General features: G+C 38.1%; 1 protein-coding gene across 1 annotated transcript; it reads right to left on the bottom strand.

Moving 5' to 3' along the window:
• On the bottom strand, positions 1,693-13,060 carry LOC109720115 (gamma-glutamyltranspeptidase 3; the record flags this gene model as incomplete). Its single annotated transcript, XM_020247000.1, has 6 exons — positions 1,693-2,632; positions 3,415-3,552; positions 4,198-4,462; positions 5,383-5,618; positions 6,098-6,616; positions 12,803-13,060. Coding segments are annotated over 6 exons (1,674 nt in total), but the record flags the coding sequence as incomplete, so codon positions are not given.

Below are 19,667 nucleotides of genomic sequence, written 5' to 3'. Positions count from 1 at the left end.
TTCCAAATTTTTGAGTAAAGGCTGCATGGATCTCGATGCGATCCAAGGGCTATAAAATGGATGGCAAAGTTGGCTGGGTGCTCAATAGCATCCCAGCCCAACTCTCTCTCTTTCTCTCTCTCTCTCTCTCTCTCTCTCTCTCTCTCTCATCTATATATATACTATATAATATATATATATATATATATAGTGGGGTACTATATCTTATGATATAGACACCCTTGTACTTATAAATTTTAACGTTGATTGATGATGTGGCGTTAGGATGATGTGATCCTACTTAGAATGATAGTGATCCCCTTATGATTGAGTGGGTTAGTTAGTGAATAGTATGATCTAACGGGGGTGAAAAGATCAATGAAAATAAATCTAAGGGCTGAAAACTTATGAGTATAAGGGGCCAATACTCATAAAAGTATAGTAACCGAACCATATATATATATATATATATATATATATATATATATATATATATATATATATATATATATATATATTGAGTAAGACATTAGTGGTATTAGTGGTCAAATTTAATTAATTTTTTGTTAGGAAAATTGAATAATGGTAGTTAACCTAGCTACTGAAAAAATGACAATCCCAATTGACTATTAGTTACTTGAACCGCTATTAAAATTTATTAGGGTTAAATACCAATGTATCCTTCTAAAGTTTAAAAATAGCTTATATATTTGTCCGAAATTTAAATGACTTATCTATCCCTCCAAACTTCTAATACCCTACGAAAATACCTTCCAATTAGATTTTTATCGATTGGAAGCTAATTTTTATCGATTGGAAGTTGGGTCGGGTTACAAAATCCAACCCACCTTGGATGGATCGAGTCGAATTTAAGACGGATTTTCTCACATTGGATTGAGTCAGGTTGAGTTTGCTAGAGTTTACCTAGTCAGGTTTTATTTTCTACAAAGATTCAAACCGGTTTAGTACCTAAACTTCAATTTGTTATATTATTATGGGAGTGTAGACTCTCCAAATTATTTCAATTTGGTTCCATTATTTAATATATCCCTAGCCAAGAGAAATTATCCCTCGCAAAGGAGAGATAGAGATAGAGATAGAGAAATTATTACCTGCACTGCACCTAATATTTGGTAAACAAGGTCCTAAAATTTATAATTTAATCTTTATATAAATGACTTACAATGTAAAATGAGTCTGATTGAAACAATTCCAACAGATCGTAACAAATTTGTTCATACGTGCACAAAATGTAAGCTTACACTGGGCGAAGATATCTAAGCTTTACATCAAATAATAAAGAAAAATGTGAGGAAACGTAAATGTCTTGTATTTCACTAGCATATTAGTTTGTGTAACTTGAACTTAAAGCATTTTCGTACCAAAAATTTTGAACCTTCCAAGCTGCTAGTTGGATAGTTGTATTTGGTATCAGAGATAGGTAGCCAACGAAGTAACGAAAGTATAAACCAAGTCTTAGACCGCGTGCACATTGAATTACGGATAATGTGTAAAGAGTGTAAAATCTTTATATGTAACTAACACATCAGTATTAATAATTTGGAATTTGAAATTTTACACATTTTGAGCTGACGGTGTGGGTGCAACAGGTCGCTAGTACTAGCAACTTGAGTCATCACGTGTCTCACACAGATAACCAACCAACAGAAACTATAAGACCAAATTGGAACAATTAGAAAAGTTCAGGACATATAATGAAACAAATGAAATGTTAGAAGCCAGAATGAAACATCTCAGATACAAATGACACGAATACATTATTATGTCTTTCATGCAAACAAGTACAAACGACACGAATACATGGTATAAAAAGTGGAACTAAAGTCCTTATTCTTATGCAAATAAAATATCTGGCCCTTTTATCTCGTGCTATCTACATAAATATGAATGTATTTACAAAACAATGCACAGCCCAATAAAATTTGGAGAAACAGGGAGTGTTGCGTATTTCTCTCCCTAGCAAGCATAATCTCTTGGACATCAAAGTTTACCCAACTGAATCAAATTTCTGAGGGAAATAGGTTCCCAAGTAATATGCATGCAGAGTCCCCTCCCATGAAAAATATGGTGATTTGCATGTTGCCCTCCTAATATAATAAGCCCATTAGCACTAGCTGGCCCTTCCTTCTCCGCATCGCATTTTTCATTCAGAAATGTTCATAGATATTGAAATATGATCAAAATACACACCCTGTTACAATTTCTATAAAAATTTTCGTATTCTCCAACTGTTTCTGAACCAAAAATATGAAGGAAAGGGCGAGTGGTTGTTGTTGGATGTAGGTTTCCATTCTCAGGAGGGCAAAGTGCAAATCATGATATTTTCTAGAGGGTATTTTGTAGATAGATATCTACATGTGCTTTATGCCAGATTTTACAATCCAGCAGGGCTTCCTTCTTTCCTAGGGTCGCTGACTGCGGTGAGCATCCCGTGAAAGACGGCACTGTTGTCGGACTGCAGTCTTACAGGTTCTCCTAAGTTATGCACAACGAGCTGGCACACAGCCCCGCCCGATACGCTCTGAAGGCTGTGACCCCTCTGCTCCAGAAATAACTTTGCGTCTTCACTGAACCGGATTGATTCGCCATCTACAGTGGTCCAGTTCTCATAGAACACTTCATTTGGTATTAACTGTATATTAGTAGGGAAAGGTAGGTATTAGTAGTCATAAGTTCCTCCATTACGAATGATAAAGTTACTCGATTATAAGTAATGGTTTTCCTCAATCCAGTCTGCTCAACAATTTCTTGTTACAGAAGAGCGAGAAGCTTCAAGTTGGAGCTTCTGGTTTCCAGGCACCAAAAGCACAATTTAACTTCCCAACACAGCAAAAGCTCCGGGCCTTTAGTTAGCCACATGCTTGGTTCTTGGAAGCTTCTGCTCCTCCAGAAAATAAAGAGGCTATTCTAGATTCCAAGCTGAACAGGTACTACGTGCAAAGCAATTTGTCTGCCGTCCACGAGATAATGAACTATGTTCCACTAGAAGTAACGAAGCCATATTTGGACCTGGTTCAGACCCAAATTTACCTTGGCAAAAAGAAATCTCGGAATTTGTCCAATTATTTCATCTAATTCTGTAGCATTGGCTCGATCTATAGATGAACCGTACATTTTAATGTTGTATCCTGATTTCCTTCTGGCTGTTGTTAATTTTAATAAACTAGCAGTATTTAGCTTCAATTACTACTAAGTTCACGTTCAAGAAACCAGAAGTTGGCCAACAGAAACATAATTTGACCTGCTGCTAAATTTTCTTGGTTTTGCAATGTTCTTTCATCAGAAAAGGCAAGTTAGCATAGCAAAAGAAAATATTCTTTGGCGAAATAATCGCTTTAAAGTGAATTAGCTATAAAGAACTGCTTTAAGGAAACTAATAACTCACAAAAACACAAGGATATCAACAAATGTTACCTGGGGGTAAATCCTAGGCCGTTGAACAGCAGCAAGGGGTTCCATTCCCAAAATGAAATGATTAAGAAAAACTTCAGTAACCGCTGAAATAATTTTTAACCCTCCACTAGCCCCAACAACTCCAGCAAGTTGATTGTCCTGTAAAAAATAATCAAGAATATCTATATCAATTGAATATTTTAGATATTGTTATAATTCTAATCATCACGAACATCATGCTAGTATCAGGACGGATGTAACTAAGTTCATGACCAAATATCAAACAAAGAGAGAATTCGGCAGTAGTTGAACTGGAAAGAGTATATTTTGTTCCATACAGCTGCACTTAATGGTTACTGAATTTTTAAGTTCATTCTACAGACAGAAGATGTTTTGAGGCCTAATAATTTAGTTGCAATTTTATGGTCCACAAGAGAGGAAATTTACAGTGGTTAAGTGTCATCTCTCTATGAATAAATTCAGTTGTTGCAAGTAATGCAAAATTTTGTTACATCCCTCCTGAAAAGTTTTTAAACAGAATTGTAACAGAACAGAAGTTGGTTCAACCCAGAAAAAAAATGATGCAGGAAGTTCTATATAATTGATTGTTATGAAGCTATGTGCCCAAAAAGTAATCCCTATGATTGAAAATTTTATAGACTGTAATATTGGCCTTTAAACAAACAATGAGGGGCATGAAAAGGTTTCAGAATGCTATTCTGGGGCAATCTAGCTAAACCCAACTCAAGGAAACAGACTTCAAGGAGGGAGAGAGAAAGAGAGGGAGTGAGAGGTTGGCACTACCTTGAGTACAATAATAGGTGTCATGGAAGACAAAGGCCTTTTATTCGGCTCAATGAAGTTCGAAGGAGCTGGTGGGAGATGATCGGGAGTTGCATCGGATGGTGTAGAGAAGTCGTCCATCTCATTGTTTAGCACAATACCTGTTGATGGGGAGAGCACTTTAGCCCCAAAATACGCATTAACGGTAGTCGTCATAGACACAGCATTACGATCGGCATCCACAACACAAAGGTGGCTGGTTCCATGGTCTCTTAACTGACTCCATCTGAGGAACAATTTCCAGTGAGAAAAACAGTAGAATTGAGTGTATAATTAATTTATTTACGTATAATAAAGATGATCGTGATATTGGCCTGAAAGATGTAAGAAAGTCTTAGACAGTGGTACCTAAGGTGTGAATGTGGGGAGAATTGAGAAATGTTATAGTGAATTGCAGCAACTTTTTTGAAGAGGTATGTATTGGATCAAAACTGTATCAAACAAAGTCATACTCTAAGGGACGATGGCTTAAACTTCTAGTGAATCCAGTCAAGTAACGTGGCACCAGAATAGGAGGTCCAAGCTTCAAGTCTCACTAGTCCATTCACTACTACAGTATTACTTCAGGAAAATAAAAACCACCAGCTGCAATTCAAAGTCCGCATCATGGGCTTGTTTAAGATCTCACAGCCAAGAGGAAGTATTGAAAAAATGAAGCACATGAAAGACCTCTCCAAATTGTCCCTCACCTTGTTGGTCACAATTACAAAGTAGTACATTCCAATCCATAAGTTTAGAACGGAACACAAGAATAATTCCATCTCTTTGCCTGTTTGTGTAGGCTAGCTTGAAATTCTACAGTTTTCTAGTGGAAGTATTCATTAAATGTTTTACAAAAAGAGTCCACTTCTTTTCTGATTATTCAATTTCAGCACACTTTTTTGGCATTTTGCAACTTTGAGCCAAAATCTCTTTTCATAGACTAGAATACCCTCCGCCAACATTGCAATAAATCCATGCACTAAGGATTCCAGCCAAGAGTATCCCAGTTCATAGAAAGATACTTCAGTCCAACATTGTATAAAAGGAAAGAAAAATTGGGCTCAGATTGCAAAATAAAAAAAAAAGAAGTGGATGTTTATGCAAGATGGCATTTACTAATGCAGAAGATATATGAACTAAGAGAAAGTCAGATAGCAAACTCACTTTGGTAGGTAGTAGTCTGGGCTAAATGTGGTGTTGTCAAGTATCTTTTGCTTAATTTTCTCAGCAAAGGAAGGTGAAAGCATGTTGGACACGACTTCTGTTATGTTGACAAAATCGGGGTCGCCAAGATCCATTCGAAGAGCAAACATGTGCTTCGTTGCTTCAATGAGCCGATGAATGCCAAGGAATCCTTTAACAGCATCCGGTGACTTGTAGCTACCTAAAATGTTCAGAACCTAAACATCACACCAAAAATGTTCTGGTTAAAAGCTAATAGAAGAAATACTGAGGAAAGATAATCTGGCATATTTTAACAAATCCAAGCATATAATAATTGCATACTACCATATATTAGCTATGTAGTACATCTTAGGACCTGCTTGACTGGCAGAGGTTTTGTTTGCATGCTGATTGCACAGACTTGGATAAAAAGGCCAATTTTTTCCCCCAATTCCCACAACAACTTCCTGCGATTTCAGATTGGAGCTTCTCATTCAAGGACAAGAAGCTCATCCAGCTTCCTGTCAGCCGAGAGCTCCATAATTTTTATTTTCCAAACACCTAGCATTTACCTCTCAAATAGAGGAGCTGTCACAGTTGGCCCACATGGGCACTTAAAACAAAGACAGTACAGCAAAAGCAATCTAACATGAACACTACATATACATCAGAATAAAACACAATCAGTTGGTACAAACAGGCAAAGAGAACTCACTAGAGACATTCCCACGGTTCCACTGGATGGTGGTGGCATCCCAAGTATTGTATACCCCATAACATTTGCCACCAATGCGTCCTTAACTTCCACCCTGTAATTCCTCAAATCATCCATTGTTGCGATCCCACCAGCACTTTTCACATCCTCTATGAACTTCTCACCAATAGTTCCATTGTAAAATGCCTGCGGCCCCTCTACGGAAATCACCTCCAGTGTGTTAGCAAGTGCATGATTATAGCAAGTATCATTGGCTTGCAGTAGCTTTCCTTTTGGTGCCAATACTTCACGCAGACCGGGGTCGGATAATATGTCTTGCTCGTTTGATTTCATGGCATTTGCCACGTAAGGTATAATAACAAATCCCTCGCTTGCAAGTTTTATGGCTGGTTGGAAAAGGTCTTTCCACGGGAGCCTTCCGTACTCTAGCCAAGCAGCATAGAGACCAGCCAGCTCTCCGGGGATACCCATTGAAAGTGCGCCCTTGGACTTTGATGATGGATTGCTTTCATACATGTTCTGTTTCAGTCGGACAAGAAAATACCAGATGTTACATTAGACTCTTGTTATCTTATTCACGTCATTTTTGAAATCAAGGTAAAAAAGCTATAGACCCAGATGTTAGTTCATAGACAGATCGTTGTTATCTGATTGATAATATGAAACCACCTTAACAATCTGTTTTTTGTTGCATTCAACCCCTTTTGGGCGTGAATTTTTCTATAAAATCATATGGTTCAGGTGGTTTTATGTCATAATTAAAAGCTCAGGTGGTGATCTCAAATTTTGCCAAGTTCATGTGGGTTTGCAGCTCTTTTCCCCGAAAAGTCATCTGATCCTTTACATTTGTATGTCTTCCAGGAAATTAATAGCACGAGGCAACTTATGGTAAGCTGCATGCAGCGTACTTGGTAAGACATGATATGCAGTAAACTAAAAGAAAAACAAAGAATTTAATGTTAGGTAATATTTAATTAGGAGTGGATTGTGGATTGAAAGAGTATGGCAAATGGAACTTTTTACTGATAAAAAAAAGGTAAAAATAACAAAAAAGGATAAATGGTGGTTTCTAGTAGGATTCCAGGAAATCAACTGAAATTTAGAAAGTGAAAGTCCTAAAAATATTGTCTACATAACTTCATCCCACTAACCACATATATCGAGTCAGCTGAAATTTAGTAAGTAAAAGCATGTAGGAACGTACTATTTTATTTCTATTTACTTGAGTCGGAATGCATTCCAAAATGTAATTGAGGCATCAAAGTTACTGATGTGAGAGTTCATTATTGAATTAATTTTTAGACTAACATCTAGCTCAGATGTCACAATTGAAATCCAACTATCCCTTCTCAGAATCATTCTTTAATAAAGGAGTATAATGTATGGGGAGTCCCTGCACTGCTACGATATTGCAAATTAGACCCTAAACTTTTCACTTAAATACTTTAACTTCTGAACTTTCTCAAAAAATGTAAATTTTCAAAAGAATATTTTATAGGAGATAGCTGCGTGTTGTCAAATTGTTTTGGGCAATCGAGGACGGAATTACAGTAATAGAAAATATCAAGGCATAATTGCAATTTTGGGATAGTTCAAGGACTATTTCAATGAATCATCCACTATTCAACCTAAACCGTCCATTATGGATATGCAACAACGCAACAAAAATAAATAGAATTGGATTGTGGATTGGGTTCCCCCCACAAGCATCAGTATGGTATCACACTCTTAACAGCATAGAATTTTCTCAAGAAATAAGGAAAAAAGAAAAAGCCCAAATTGATTTTCTGGACCCAGCTTAGCAAGTCATCCTTTGTTTCGAGCTGAAAGGCATGGAATCCAGATATTGCACTCTAGTCCTAACCTTTTACTGTATTGCAAACAAGTGCATAAACTTTTAATACTGAAAACTAGACCCACAATACCAAATAGTATACTAAGCTCAAGCCATCTTACTAATTCAATAATTGTTTTGATCACATGTCTTAAACATAATTTTGTACAACTTCAAAACAAAATATATAACTTTCTTAATTCTGGTTATGATAATTAAGCGACAGGATCAAAGTACGGAATGAATCAAACTTTAATTTTTACTGCTTTTTCATGGGTTAGAGTAGAAGGAAAGATTACTTTGTGCTTTAAAGCTTCATAAAAAAATATGCAACACCAAATAGCTGTATATTAATGACTCCGATCGACGAGATGCACCTAGTGAACTATTAGATAAGGTTCAGAGGGTGTAGTTACCAAAATTAAAAGTTCATACGCCTATTTACAAAAGTATTAAAATTCAGAGAGTTTTGTACATTTTTCACTTGTTTTTATCTGTTGTTTTGTTTCAATATCTGACCAACGAAAATACTATTTTTATAACCCGCTCCATGAGAAATCATAAGTCTACAACTCAAAAAAATTGTAATCTCTGCAGCTCTTAATCCAAGGAATGCAGGGTTTACCAAAAACTTGGGAATTTTAGTTTAAAGGAATTAACAAAACAAGTAGAAAATGGAAGGGAATTAAGGTTTAGATACAACAGGTTATAGAATTACAACCAAAAAGGATAGTAGTGGTAGCACTCCTCCCCGCTCTAATTCCTGGCCCACGCAATAATACTTCTCGAACAAATGCGTAGGAGAGAGAAAAGGTCAAAATGCACGGAAACATATTGTCTACACCCGGTGTATCCATACACTTCAAAATGAAAAGTCCAATCTAATCAAAGCGTAATGTAAAGAGCCTAAACATAAAAATTGTTACACTTAAAAATATATTACTAAAGCATCAAATATTGTCAAAAATAAATGGTGTAGAAAAAGAAATTAATCGAGTAACTAAAAAAATAATATCCAAAAATTATATCTAATGAATCTGTTGGGAATCCGGTACTCGCCCCGGTACCGGATCTCGTGAATCCGCAACCCGCTCCGATACCGACTGCTGTGGATCCGGTATCGATTGTTGGGATTCCGCAACGGAAACGTCAAATCGGGTTTTTACCATAAACCCGTCTCCTCAGCAAAAGCTGATACAATCATAAAAGAGAAACATATGCAGGTAAAATAAGATTCATTAAATAAGAGAAGATTACACCTGACTCCTCTTCTGCAACAGAGTGGCTACAACTCGAGCCCTCTTTTTTGAATCTCTTCTACCCTTCTCTCGTCTTCTATGATCCCACAAAGAAGACAATCATCCACGCGCACCCGTGCACTAGGTGCACTCAACTCATTGGATAACTTTCTCTCTCTCTTTTTCTCTCTCTGGTACGGCACCCAAGAGCTCTTTTTTCTCTCTCCCGTACTCACCTCAAAAGCAAACCCACAAAGAGCTATTTATAAGGCTCCACTAAAACGTACCCCAATCCTAATATATTTAGGATTTCTACTCCAATTAATATCTAAATCTATCTTAATCAATCTCTAATAGATTTAAATATTAATCCTAATCTAGTTAGGTTTATCCTCTAATTAATATTTAAATCTTAATTTATCTCCAACAGATTTAAATATTAATTCTTATCTAAATAGGATTCAACTACAAATCTAACCAAATCCTAACATTCTCCACCTTGGTTTGATTTGTAATTTTCAACCGCTACGTCGAGCTCACCATGCAAACTCCACCTTGAGCTTGTCTCCTCCGCTCGATGTCGCCGCATCCGTCGCTCCATCTCGAGCAACTGCACATCCGCGAACTTTTGGAACCCAAACCGTTTTCGCTCCCGTTCTGACTGTGCTTCCGTTCAGAACGTATAAGTTCCCACGCTTGTTCGCCTCGCACACGATCCGATCTCGTTTTTGGACCCTCATAGCTCCACCTGAAGCTGAAATATCGCAACCCTTCGAGTCCAATGAGCCTAACGAGATCAAATTCCGCTTCAATCCAGGAACGTGCCGCACACCTGTCAACGTCCTCACAACCCCATCGTGCATTCGGATTTTCACCATGCCGACCCCCAATACTTTGCACGCTGTCCCGTTCCCCATCAGCGCCTTTCCACCTTTGGTCGCCTTATAGGTGGCAAAAGACTCCTTCTCCGGGCATACGTGAAAAGAATACGCCGAATCGAGAACCCACACATCGTCCGAAATTTTCGCACCTCCGGTCGCCGCATATAGCACATCAGAATCGAACATCTCCGACTCTGCCGTCTGTGCCGTCGCTGATACCATCTCGTCCTGATTCACGACAGTTTTCTCCTTCTGTCGCTTTAACTTCTTCAAATCATCCTGAAGTTTTCGACAGTTGCACTTTATATGCCCTTTCCTGTGATAGTAAAAGCACTCCACCTCAGATAGCGGCTTTTTCTGTCGATCTCCGGTCGCTGATGTTGTCGCCACCTTCTTCGTTCTCACCACCAAAGCTGTATCCCGGCTCTGTATGCCGGACTCCTGAGTCATCTTCCGCATCTTGTTCGAAAGAAGCGCCGCTGTGACCGCCTCTACGCTTATGGACTCCTTGCCATAAAGCAACGTGGTCACCAGATGCTCATATGCCGTCGGCAGCGAAGATAGTAGGATCAACGCCTTGTCTTCGTCATCCAGATTGACTCCGATGCTGGTCAACTGGGCCACCACCTTGTTGAACTCATTTAGATGATCATGTAGGCTCGCCGCTTCTTGCATCCGCAACGTAAACAGTCGCTGCTTCAGATACAATCTGTTCGTCAGGGATTTGGTCATGTACAGATCTTCCAATTTCTTCCACAATTTCGCCGGTGTCGTCTCGCCGGCTACATTGTAAAGAACCTCATCTGCTAATGATAGATGAAGCGTACTCAGCGCCTTCCGCTCCATCTTCGTCCATGCCACATCCGTGACCTCCGCCGGCTTTGCCTCCTTCCCGTTCAACGTCTCGTCTAACTCTTGCTGTACGAGGATTGCTCGTACTTTAATTTGCCATAATCCGAAATTGTTCTTGCCGTCGAACTTCTCGATTTCGAATTTCGTGGCCATCTCCGTCGATCTCTCCGGCAAATCGGTAACCTTCGGCTCTGATACCACTTGTTGGGAATCGGGTACTCGCCCCGGTACCGGATCTCGTGAATCCGCAATCCGCTCCAATACCGACTGCTGTGGATCCGGTATCGATTGTTGGGATTCCGCAACGGAAACGTCAAATCGGGTTTTGACCATAAACCCGTCTCCTCAGCAAAAGCTGATACAATCATAAAAGAGAAACATATGCAGGTAAAATAAGATTCATTAAATAAGAGAAGATTACACCTGACTCCTCTTCTGCAACAGAGTAGCTACAACTCGAGCCCTCTTTTTTGAATTTCTTCTACCCTTCTCTCGTCTTCTATGATCCCACAAAGAAGACAATCATCCACGCGCACCCGTGCACTAGATGCACTCAACTCATTGAATAACTCTCTCTCTCTTTTTCTCTCTCTAGTACGGCACCCAAGAGCTCTTTTTTCTCTCTCCCGTACTCACCTCAAAAGCAAACCCACAAAGAGCTATTTATAAGGCTCCACTAAAACGTACCCCAATCCTAATATATTTAGGATTTCTACTCCAATTAATATCTAAATCTATCTTAATCAATCTCTAATAGATTTAAATATTAGTCCTAATCTAGTTAGGTTTATCCTCTAATTAATATTTAAATCTTAATTTATCTCCAACAGATTTAAATATTAATTCTTATCTAAATAGGATTCAACTACAAATCTAACCAAATCCTAACATGAATCAAGGTTTGATTTTGAAGCCTCCGTTATTGTATCTTTATATGAGTATTTAGGAGTATGGTGCATAAAATAAGATACACCCGGTGCAGGTAATAACTCCTGCTAAAATCCACTCTTTCCGGGCCCCCCTGGCCTTTCCACCCGGTTCACGCAATAATGACATCACACCAATCAGGGGGGAGAAAGAAACATTGAGAGAGACATAAAGAGAGAATTATTGCCTAGCCTCCTTAGGGAAAAAGAAAAAATCCTATTTAACCTTTTTTTTTTAATATTCCTAATCTAGTTTTATTTTTATAGATTAGAAGAAAAAAATACGTTAAAATATTAAGTGGGTGGGAGATTTTTTTCTCTCTCCTTTTCCATTTTTCTAATATAGTCTTATTTTTTTCAGCTAGGGCATTTTTATCTATTATGTTCTTTCTGTCTGCAAATTTCACATACATGTAATTTATTTTTTTCTCTCTTATGTCCGTATCGTTATGAATCCGCGCTGATTTTGGACGACTCTTTTTTTTATCTCTGCATAAATTCGTTTGGAATTAAGATAGAATCAGAATATGATTGCCAATAATCATTAATTGTATGATCATTGTTAGTGTCTCAACATAGTAATAGTTATCAACAAAAGATTGGCAATTTATTGCACGTATAAAACAGACTACAAAAATATAAGAGTAAGAATAATGATAAATTTATAACTTCTGACATTTGGAAAATAGGAGAAAGAAGAGAAAAAAAAAAAAAAATCTTCCACCCACTTAAAATATTAATCTATAAAAAAAGTTATTAACTTATTTTTTTCTAATTTATAAAAATAAGGTTAAATTAAAAATATTTTATTAAAAAGAGGCTATATAGAGAAAAATTCTCTCTTTAGGTTAGACAAGACAATAGTTCAGAGAGAGACGTACAGAGAGAAACATAGTGAGAGAGAGACATAGAGAGAGAAACATATAGAGAGAGAGAGCGAGGGGGGCGGGGGGAGAGGCGTGGGGGATCCGAACCTGGGACGCGGCGGAGGGCGCAGTCTCCCTGGCGTCGATGGCGAGGGCGCGGCCGGAGGCGGCGGCGCGCAGGACGAGGAAGNAGGAGCCGCCGCCGAGGCCGCTGGAGACGGGGTGGACGACGCCGAGGCAGAGCGCCGCGGCCACCGCGGCGTCGACGGCGTGGCCCCCGGCCCTCAGCGCCGCCGCCCCCACCTCCGAGCACCTCCCGTCGTCCGCCGCCACCACTCCCACCTCCGACTCCACCTCGCCCTCCCCCTCCCCCCTCCCCCATCGCCATCGACGCCTCCCCTGCTCCTCCTCCTCGCCCCAATCCCCCCCGCTCTCGAAGACGACGACGACGACGACGACGCCGCAGTAGAGGAGGAAAAGCCCTAGAACTGCGGATCAATCCCCAAAAAAGCAACAGCAACAATAAGAACAGCAACAACAGCGATTTGACGTTAGGGTTTGAGATGATCGGGAAGAGATCGAGAGAAAGGGTTGTGGGATCGTTACAGAGGAGGGCGGCGGGGACGAGGGTGCGGGTGCGCCGGGGCGGCGCAGGATCGCGGAGGAGCGAGGATTCGAGGTCGCCGTGTGCCGCCATGGGGGGACGTAGTGTGGGTAATGGGGGTGGGGGTGGGGGCGGAGATTTTTTTGAGGAGGGAGAATTATGTTGAATCGACGGGGAGCAGATTCCACGGTCGTTGGTGGAATCAGGTGCGAGAAATGCGATTTTACTAATATACCCTGATAAAAAAAAAAATGATCTAACAAAAGGACGATGGTGAAATGTGCTAATAGTCCCTATGTCATCCTATATTGCAGTTTAGTCCTCGTACTGTTTAAAATATAGAGACAAAATTCTCTAAATTTTTGAATCCTCCATCACAAATCACAAACACTTGGTTTGTTGCCCAAATACTTCTTCAAATTTTTTTTATTTCCACACAAATATTGATAAAAAAAATTAAAAAATCTGTGAATTTATTAGCTAATTCAAGTACTTTTTATATTAATAAAATACAAAGTGAATTATATATTAATGTTTTTAGTTTTCTGCATTCATAGTATATTAATTAGATTATTATCAAATTCTCCGCCGGACGTTCTGAATGTTACCAATCAATTCACTTAAAGCATACAGACACAGCATCAATGCATTTTGATTGTGACTCGGCCCAACTAGCCTCATGCCACTTCAAATATGATTCGACCAAACCCAACCTTACATCATCTCGCATATCACTAAGTCCAACCTGGCCTTCCGTCACATGATAGAATGTTGGTCCATTTAAGCCAACAACGAATACTAAAAAACATAAAAGTATTGATCATTATAAAATATATATATATATATATCAAATTTCAAAATTTAATAATTGTTTGGTACTTTTTAAAATAAAATGAAATAAGTAAGTCATATAGTTATTTTATAAAAATAATTAAATGTTTTTTACGGTCAGAAACTTAAAATGGGTAAATTGAATTGCTGGTCTTTGTGAATGTTCACACAAGTTTCAATTTGGTTCCTAATAAAGCTTTTGATTTCCACATTTACAACGCTATAATACGTTTACTAACGAGTCCCTAAACCCTTAATCATATTTCATTTTAGTCCTTTCTTAGACTAAAAATTATTGTTTACACCTCAATCTCGCGTTTGCTCGTATATACCATGTAACCTATTATTTTTCCTATTTATGTCATATAAATAATTTTAAAGGTCTTATCTTTATCAAGGGAAAAAAATTGTAATTGGATAAATGATAAGGTTAAAGTTGACGAAAAAGGTAATTGATAAATGCATAGCACTTACAGTTTGTACAATGCATAGTACATAGTTTGATTAATGCATAGTATTAATTAGTTTGTACATTAATGTACGAGGCATAGGCAAAATCCGACAAATTTAAAACTCATTTCAACGCATAATCGGAAAAACTTAATAAAACCCATTTTTTGGGAACCGACCTAATTATTTTCGCTTTATATATTTTACGTTTTGTTAGTTAAGTAAAAAATATGAAGTAGTAATTAACAATTTCCAACCTAATATTTAAAAATAATATAAAATATTATATTTAAGTTATTATTTTTATTTATTGCACCCCTAAATTAGTTATACATATTACACTCCACTCATTAAAAATTTCTTATTTATTATTTGCCTCACCAACTTTTTAAAACTAAAAATTTAAAAGTTTTATAAATCTCAGTATGTATATATATAGAGAGTGTATGATTTATATAGAGTCCGGCTGTGGTACATTTTTTAATACTTAGATCAACTTTTTGATCATTTTTAGTGCTTAGATTAATATTATTCTCCAAAAGGGATCACTAAATTTCAGAGAACTACTATCATCTTAATCTTATAATTTTAGTTTTACTTTTTTTTTAAATTTTATTTACTTATTTTATTTTATTTTATTTTTCTAAGTTTTCTTTTTTTATCATTTACTTTTATATTATTTTTATTTTTTGGTATGGGGGCCTATATCTTATTCGATGTCGAATTGTCTCAAGTCTCAACTTCTGTAGCTGAATCTATTTTGTATATGAATATAAAAAAAACAGGTGACATATGTGCTATCTTTTTCTCAGAAAAAAAATAAATTTTAATTTAGAAATCAAATAGTCAAAAATATCAACACGTTTATATTTTTGAAAGTATATGTAGGCATGTAACTCTGCACACCATTTATATCTATATATTTAAATATTTAAATATGCGTCGAATAAATTACTGCTCGATTTAACGCCCTATGATTGTGAATCTGTGATAAGATGAGCTGATATTTTGGGGTTGTGAACGGCTCTGGAGGGGTATGTTGGGAAATATACAGGAGGAAACGGCTGCGGATGCCGTGCACGCATCAGCACACGCGTAAACGAAAATAGAAAAACCTTGCAGCACGTGCAAATTAACATCAGCACACGCGCAAGAGATTTAGAAAATCTGGCACGTGCGGACATCAGCACGCACGTAAGAGAAACAGAAAAAAGAAACGATGAAACTAGGATGGCGCCCGGTAAAGCTAAACTGGCGCAGAACCCGCGTTTCGCAGCGCGCAGATGGTATTTCAATCAATTAAAATATATTATTATTAAATTTTTAAGATTAAAAAATTATAACTAAATAAAAATATTATCAAATAGTATTATTATATACATTAAACATTATTCTAACAACTTTATTTAATTAAAAATTAATCAAATTTCATAGTTTTGAAAATTATTTTATAAATAACTTTTTTTACTAAAAAGTTACTAAAACATGATATATATTAACATCCCGCGCCGCGTCCGTCCGCGGTACCACACAATATTTGTTTAAAAAAATATTTGGAACAATTGTCACAGATCCTACTAATTTGAAGACCAAAAATGTAATTATTCTAAATGAAGATATAGTTGAGTATCGATTGGTTTTGTTAAATTAGTCATTTTATTTGAAAAAAAAAAAATATTAAACTATCTAACAAATTTTATAATGCATAATTGTTAAAATTAAGAGGCGACTAATTATATTTTGGATATTCCAAAAATTGTAAATGTAAAATTGATCGCTTAGCAAATTGTAATATAATATTAAAGTTTGATATTAAAATCAAAATAAAACTATATAAAATTTAATGTTTTAAAATTTTATTTTTTACAATTCAATCATTCTATAAGTTAGATTTTAAAATTCACGTATAAAAAATTATATATTTGAAATTTTTATAATAAAAAGATTTAGGTTGGATTTAAAAAAGAAACTCAATTCCTAAAAAAAATAAAATAAAAGTCATATAGGAGCGAATGAGAGGAATGAGTTGGAAAAANGTTAGATTTTAAAATTCACGTATAAAAAATTATATATTTGAAATTTTTATAATAAAAAGATTTAGGTTGGATTTAAAAAAGAAACTCAATTCCTAAAAAAAATAAAATAAAAGTCATATAGGAGCGAATGAGAGGAATGAGTTGGAAAAAAAAGAAAATGCCCCACTGCCGAGAGAGAGAGAGAGATAGAGAGAGAGAAGGGGAAAAAAAAATCCCACCCGGGTGCGCTCGCTCGCGCCCGTGCGCGACCCTCGCCCGCGCACGCGCCCGCTCGTGCCCCTTGCACGAGCCCGCACCCACCCGCGTCGCGCCTGCCCTCGCGCGACCCGCTTCCCTCGAGCGTGCCCACGCCCGCCCCCGCTGCCACTTGGAGTTTCCGCGCCCGCTCGCGCCGCGTCCGCCCGCGCTGTCACATGGCGCATTCCGAGAACCCAACTTTCATTATTTTATATAGATATAGATGTAGTATCCCTAGTATTTTGGTTACCAGTGAGATTTCAACATCTGAGGCTTGTCGACATATCTGGAGAGTGTCGGGACAAGTCAGAGTCGTTTTGGCACCAAATGGACACAAAACGGACTCGACGCAAGGCGAAAGTGAAGTTCTGACGCTGAAATCCGCAAAGTGCAGGATTTCAGTGTTGAATACCGATACAGTATCGGGCTGGTACCGGTACCCTGTGTGTGAGCTTGCGGACTGAGAGGCCGAGTACTGATAACCAAATCGGGTGCCGGTACTCCAGCTAGCTTTTTGAGTTGGTGGAGGGTAGTATGGTCATTTGTGTTGGTGGATAAGAACGCCACCTACCCTCTCTCATCTTTATCTACTTGCTCAACTGAGCTTGGGATACTTCTCCTTTTTTGTCTCTCTCTCTCGTTTTGATCGTGTGCTTAGTGGAGGCTGTGGCTCGAGCTCGGGAGATTTCGACGTCGATTCAGAGGGTCGTTCGAGTGTGCGTGCGTCGCGGTTGCATCGTTGGAGGCCGGGCGAGCGCGTGGTTTCCTCTCCTTTCGACTTCTTGCCGTAGTTGGATTAGCGTTTCGAGATAGGTTAATGTTTACCGAAATCGTCGGATTTCCTCCTAAGCCGGAGTTTACAGTATGTATTTTTGGCTTCGTATATCATGTGTAATAGCTCGAATTCGTTGATTTGCATGTTTTTTGAAATCTGAATTTGAAGCATAGTTAGTGATATAGATGAATTATACATGTTGGACTTGGATTTGATTTAGGAGAAAACTATTAGATCCTACACTGTCATTTTCTAAAAACTACCAGATTTAGCTTTAGGAGCTGTAGTGTGTTTGTATCGCCGCAATTTGTATGCAGTGGATACTCAGATTAGTGTAGAATGAGTTTACGCTCGTGCTGGGATGCTGAGCTTATTTTACAGTAGTGTGTAGACTTTTTCGGACTGTGGGGTGCCGTCGCGGTTGACGGTGGACCTAGATTTCTGTTTTTGCATCAGATTGTGCCAAGGGCACGTGAACTTTTGTTGTTAAATCGGTTAGACCCATTTGCTTTGATTATAGCCTGTGAGAGCCTGATTGAGCTCGGTAGAGACACACTTGCATACTCGTTTGGGTAGCGCCCACAAGTGCAACTTCGGAGTCAGGTTTTGTGCGTTTGCGTTGATGTCGTAGTGTCCTGGTTGGATTTGCTCTCCACCAACAACTCGGCATGGTGGTGATTGGTATAGCTTCGACAGATAGGACGGGCCTCTTGGTCATTTCGGCCTTGCATCTTATGTAGAGGCGAAGAGTTCTCTTGGTGTAGGCAATACTTTCGGCAGTCTTTTTTTCTACGACCGCCTTCCCTTTGATATCGACCATATTGACCTGTGATGGAAAAGGATTCTTGTCAATTTTTATATTTTTATTTTCTTGGTCGACAAATATGAGCCGATCTTTATTTATTTCTTTTTGAATATGCCTTTTAAAGGCAGTGCATTCATTCATTCTATGGCTCCATGAATGATGCCATTTATAGTATTTTCTCCTTTTTAATTCCTCTCCAGAGGGTATAGTTTGACCCTCATGTAGCTCAATTCGCCCATCCTTTAGTAACCGATCAAAAATTAAATCAGTTTTAGATACATCAAAAGAATACGTATATGCTGACACTCGAGCTTTTGCCTCGCTTGATTTAGCGGGCTTTAACAAAGCACATTTATACGGTTGGCGGTTTTTTACCATCTCCGCCACATATATTTCGGCTTCATCAGCCGAATCCTCTATTTCCTCATATGTATTCGGCTCCTCTTGAGCCGAAGATTCTTCAAGGAAAGAGATATTTTTCTCTTTTCCTTTGTTCCAATCTTTTTTTCGGCCCCATCTAGGCCGATCTTCATTATTTTCTTTTCGGAATTGCTTATATTGAGCAACCCGAACTCCCAAGTCAAATAGATTTGAAAAATATTTGCCTTCAAAATGATCTTTTATTTTGAAATGTAAGCCGTTGAATGCCATCTTGACAAACTCTGATTCCGGCATCCTTACAAAACAATGGCTCCTGGCCGTTTTGAATCGGTTTAAGTATTCTTCAACCGATTCCCCTGTTCTCTGCCTAAATTGAGCCAGATCATCAACTGACAATTCTGGCTCTAATCTGTAGAATTATTTGTGAAATTTCCTTTCTAATTCGTCCCAATCTTGGACGGAATTAGCCGGCAGACTCGTATACCAAGTAAAAGCTGTCTTGGTTAACGAGGTATTAAATAATCTAAGTTTTAAAAACGGATCCGCGGCGGCTTCTCGGCATTGTGCCGTGAACCGTGCGACATGTTCGACCGTATTTTCGGTCTCATCACCGAAAAATTTATCGAATTTCGGCATTTTCCAATTTACTGGATAGGGATGCTCTGCATCTATATTTGCAAGATAAGAAGATCTAAACACAGGCCGCATTGCCGACCTTGCGCCAACTCTGAAAGTATTTCGGATGACTTCTTCAATCTGTGCGTATATTTCATTATTGTTCCCCTGTAAAGAAACCTGTGCTTGGACTACATTCGGTCCTTGTGGTAGTCTGAAATTCTGTACAACAGGGTTAA

This window comes from Ananas comosus, linkage group 14 (genome assembly GCF_001540865.1).
Source record: "Ananas comosus cultivar F153 linkage group 14, ASM154086v1, whole genome shotgun sequence".
NCBI classification, from domain to species: Eukaryota; Viridiplantae; Streptophyta; class Magnoliopsida; order Poales; family Bromeliaceae; genus Ananas; species Ananas comosus.
Note: the sequence above shows the minus strand (reverse complement) of the source record. Positions and strands in the feature narration are given on the sequence as shown.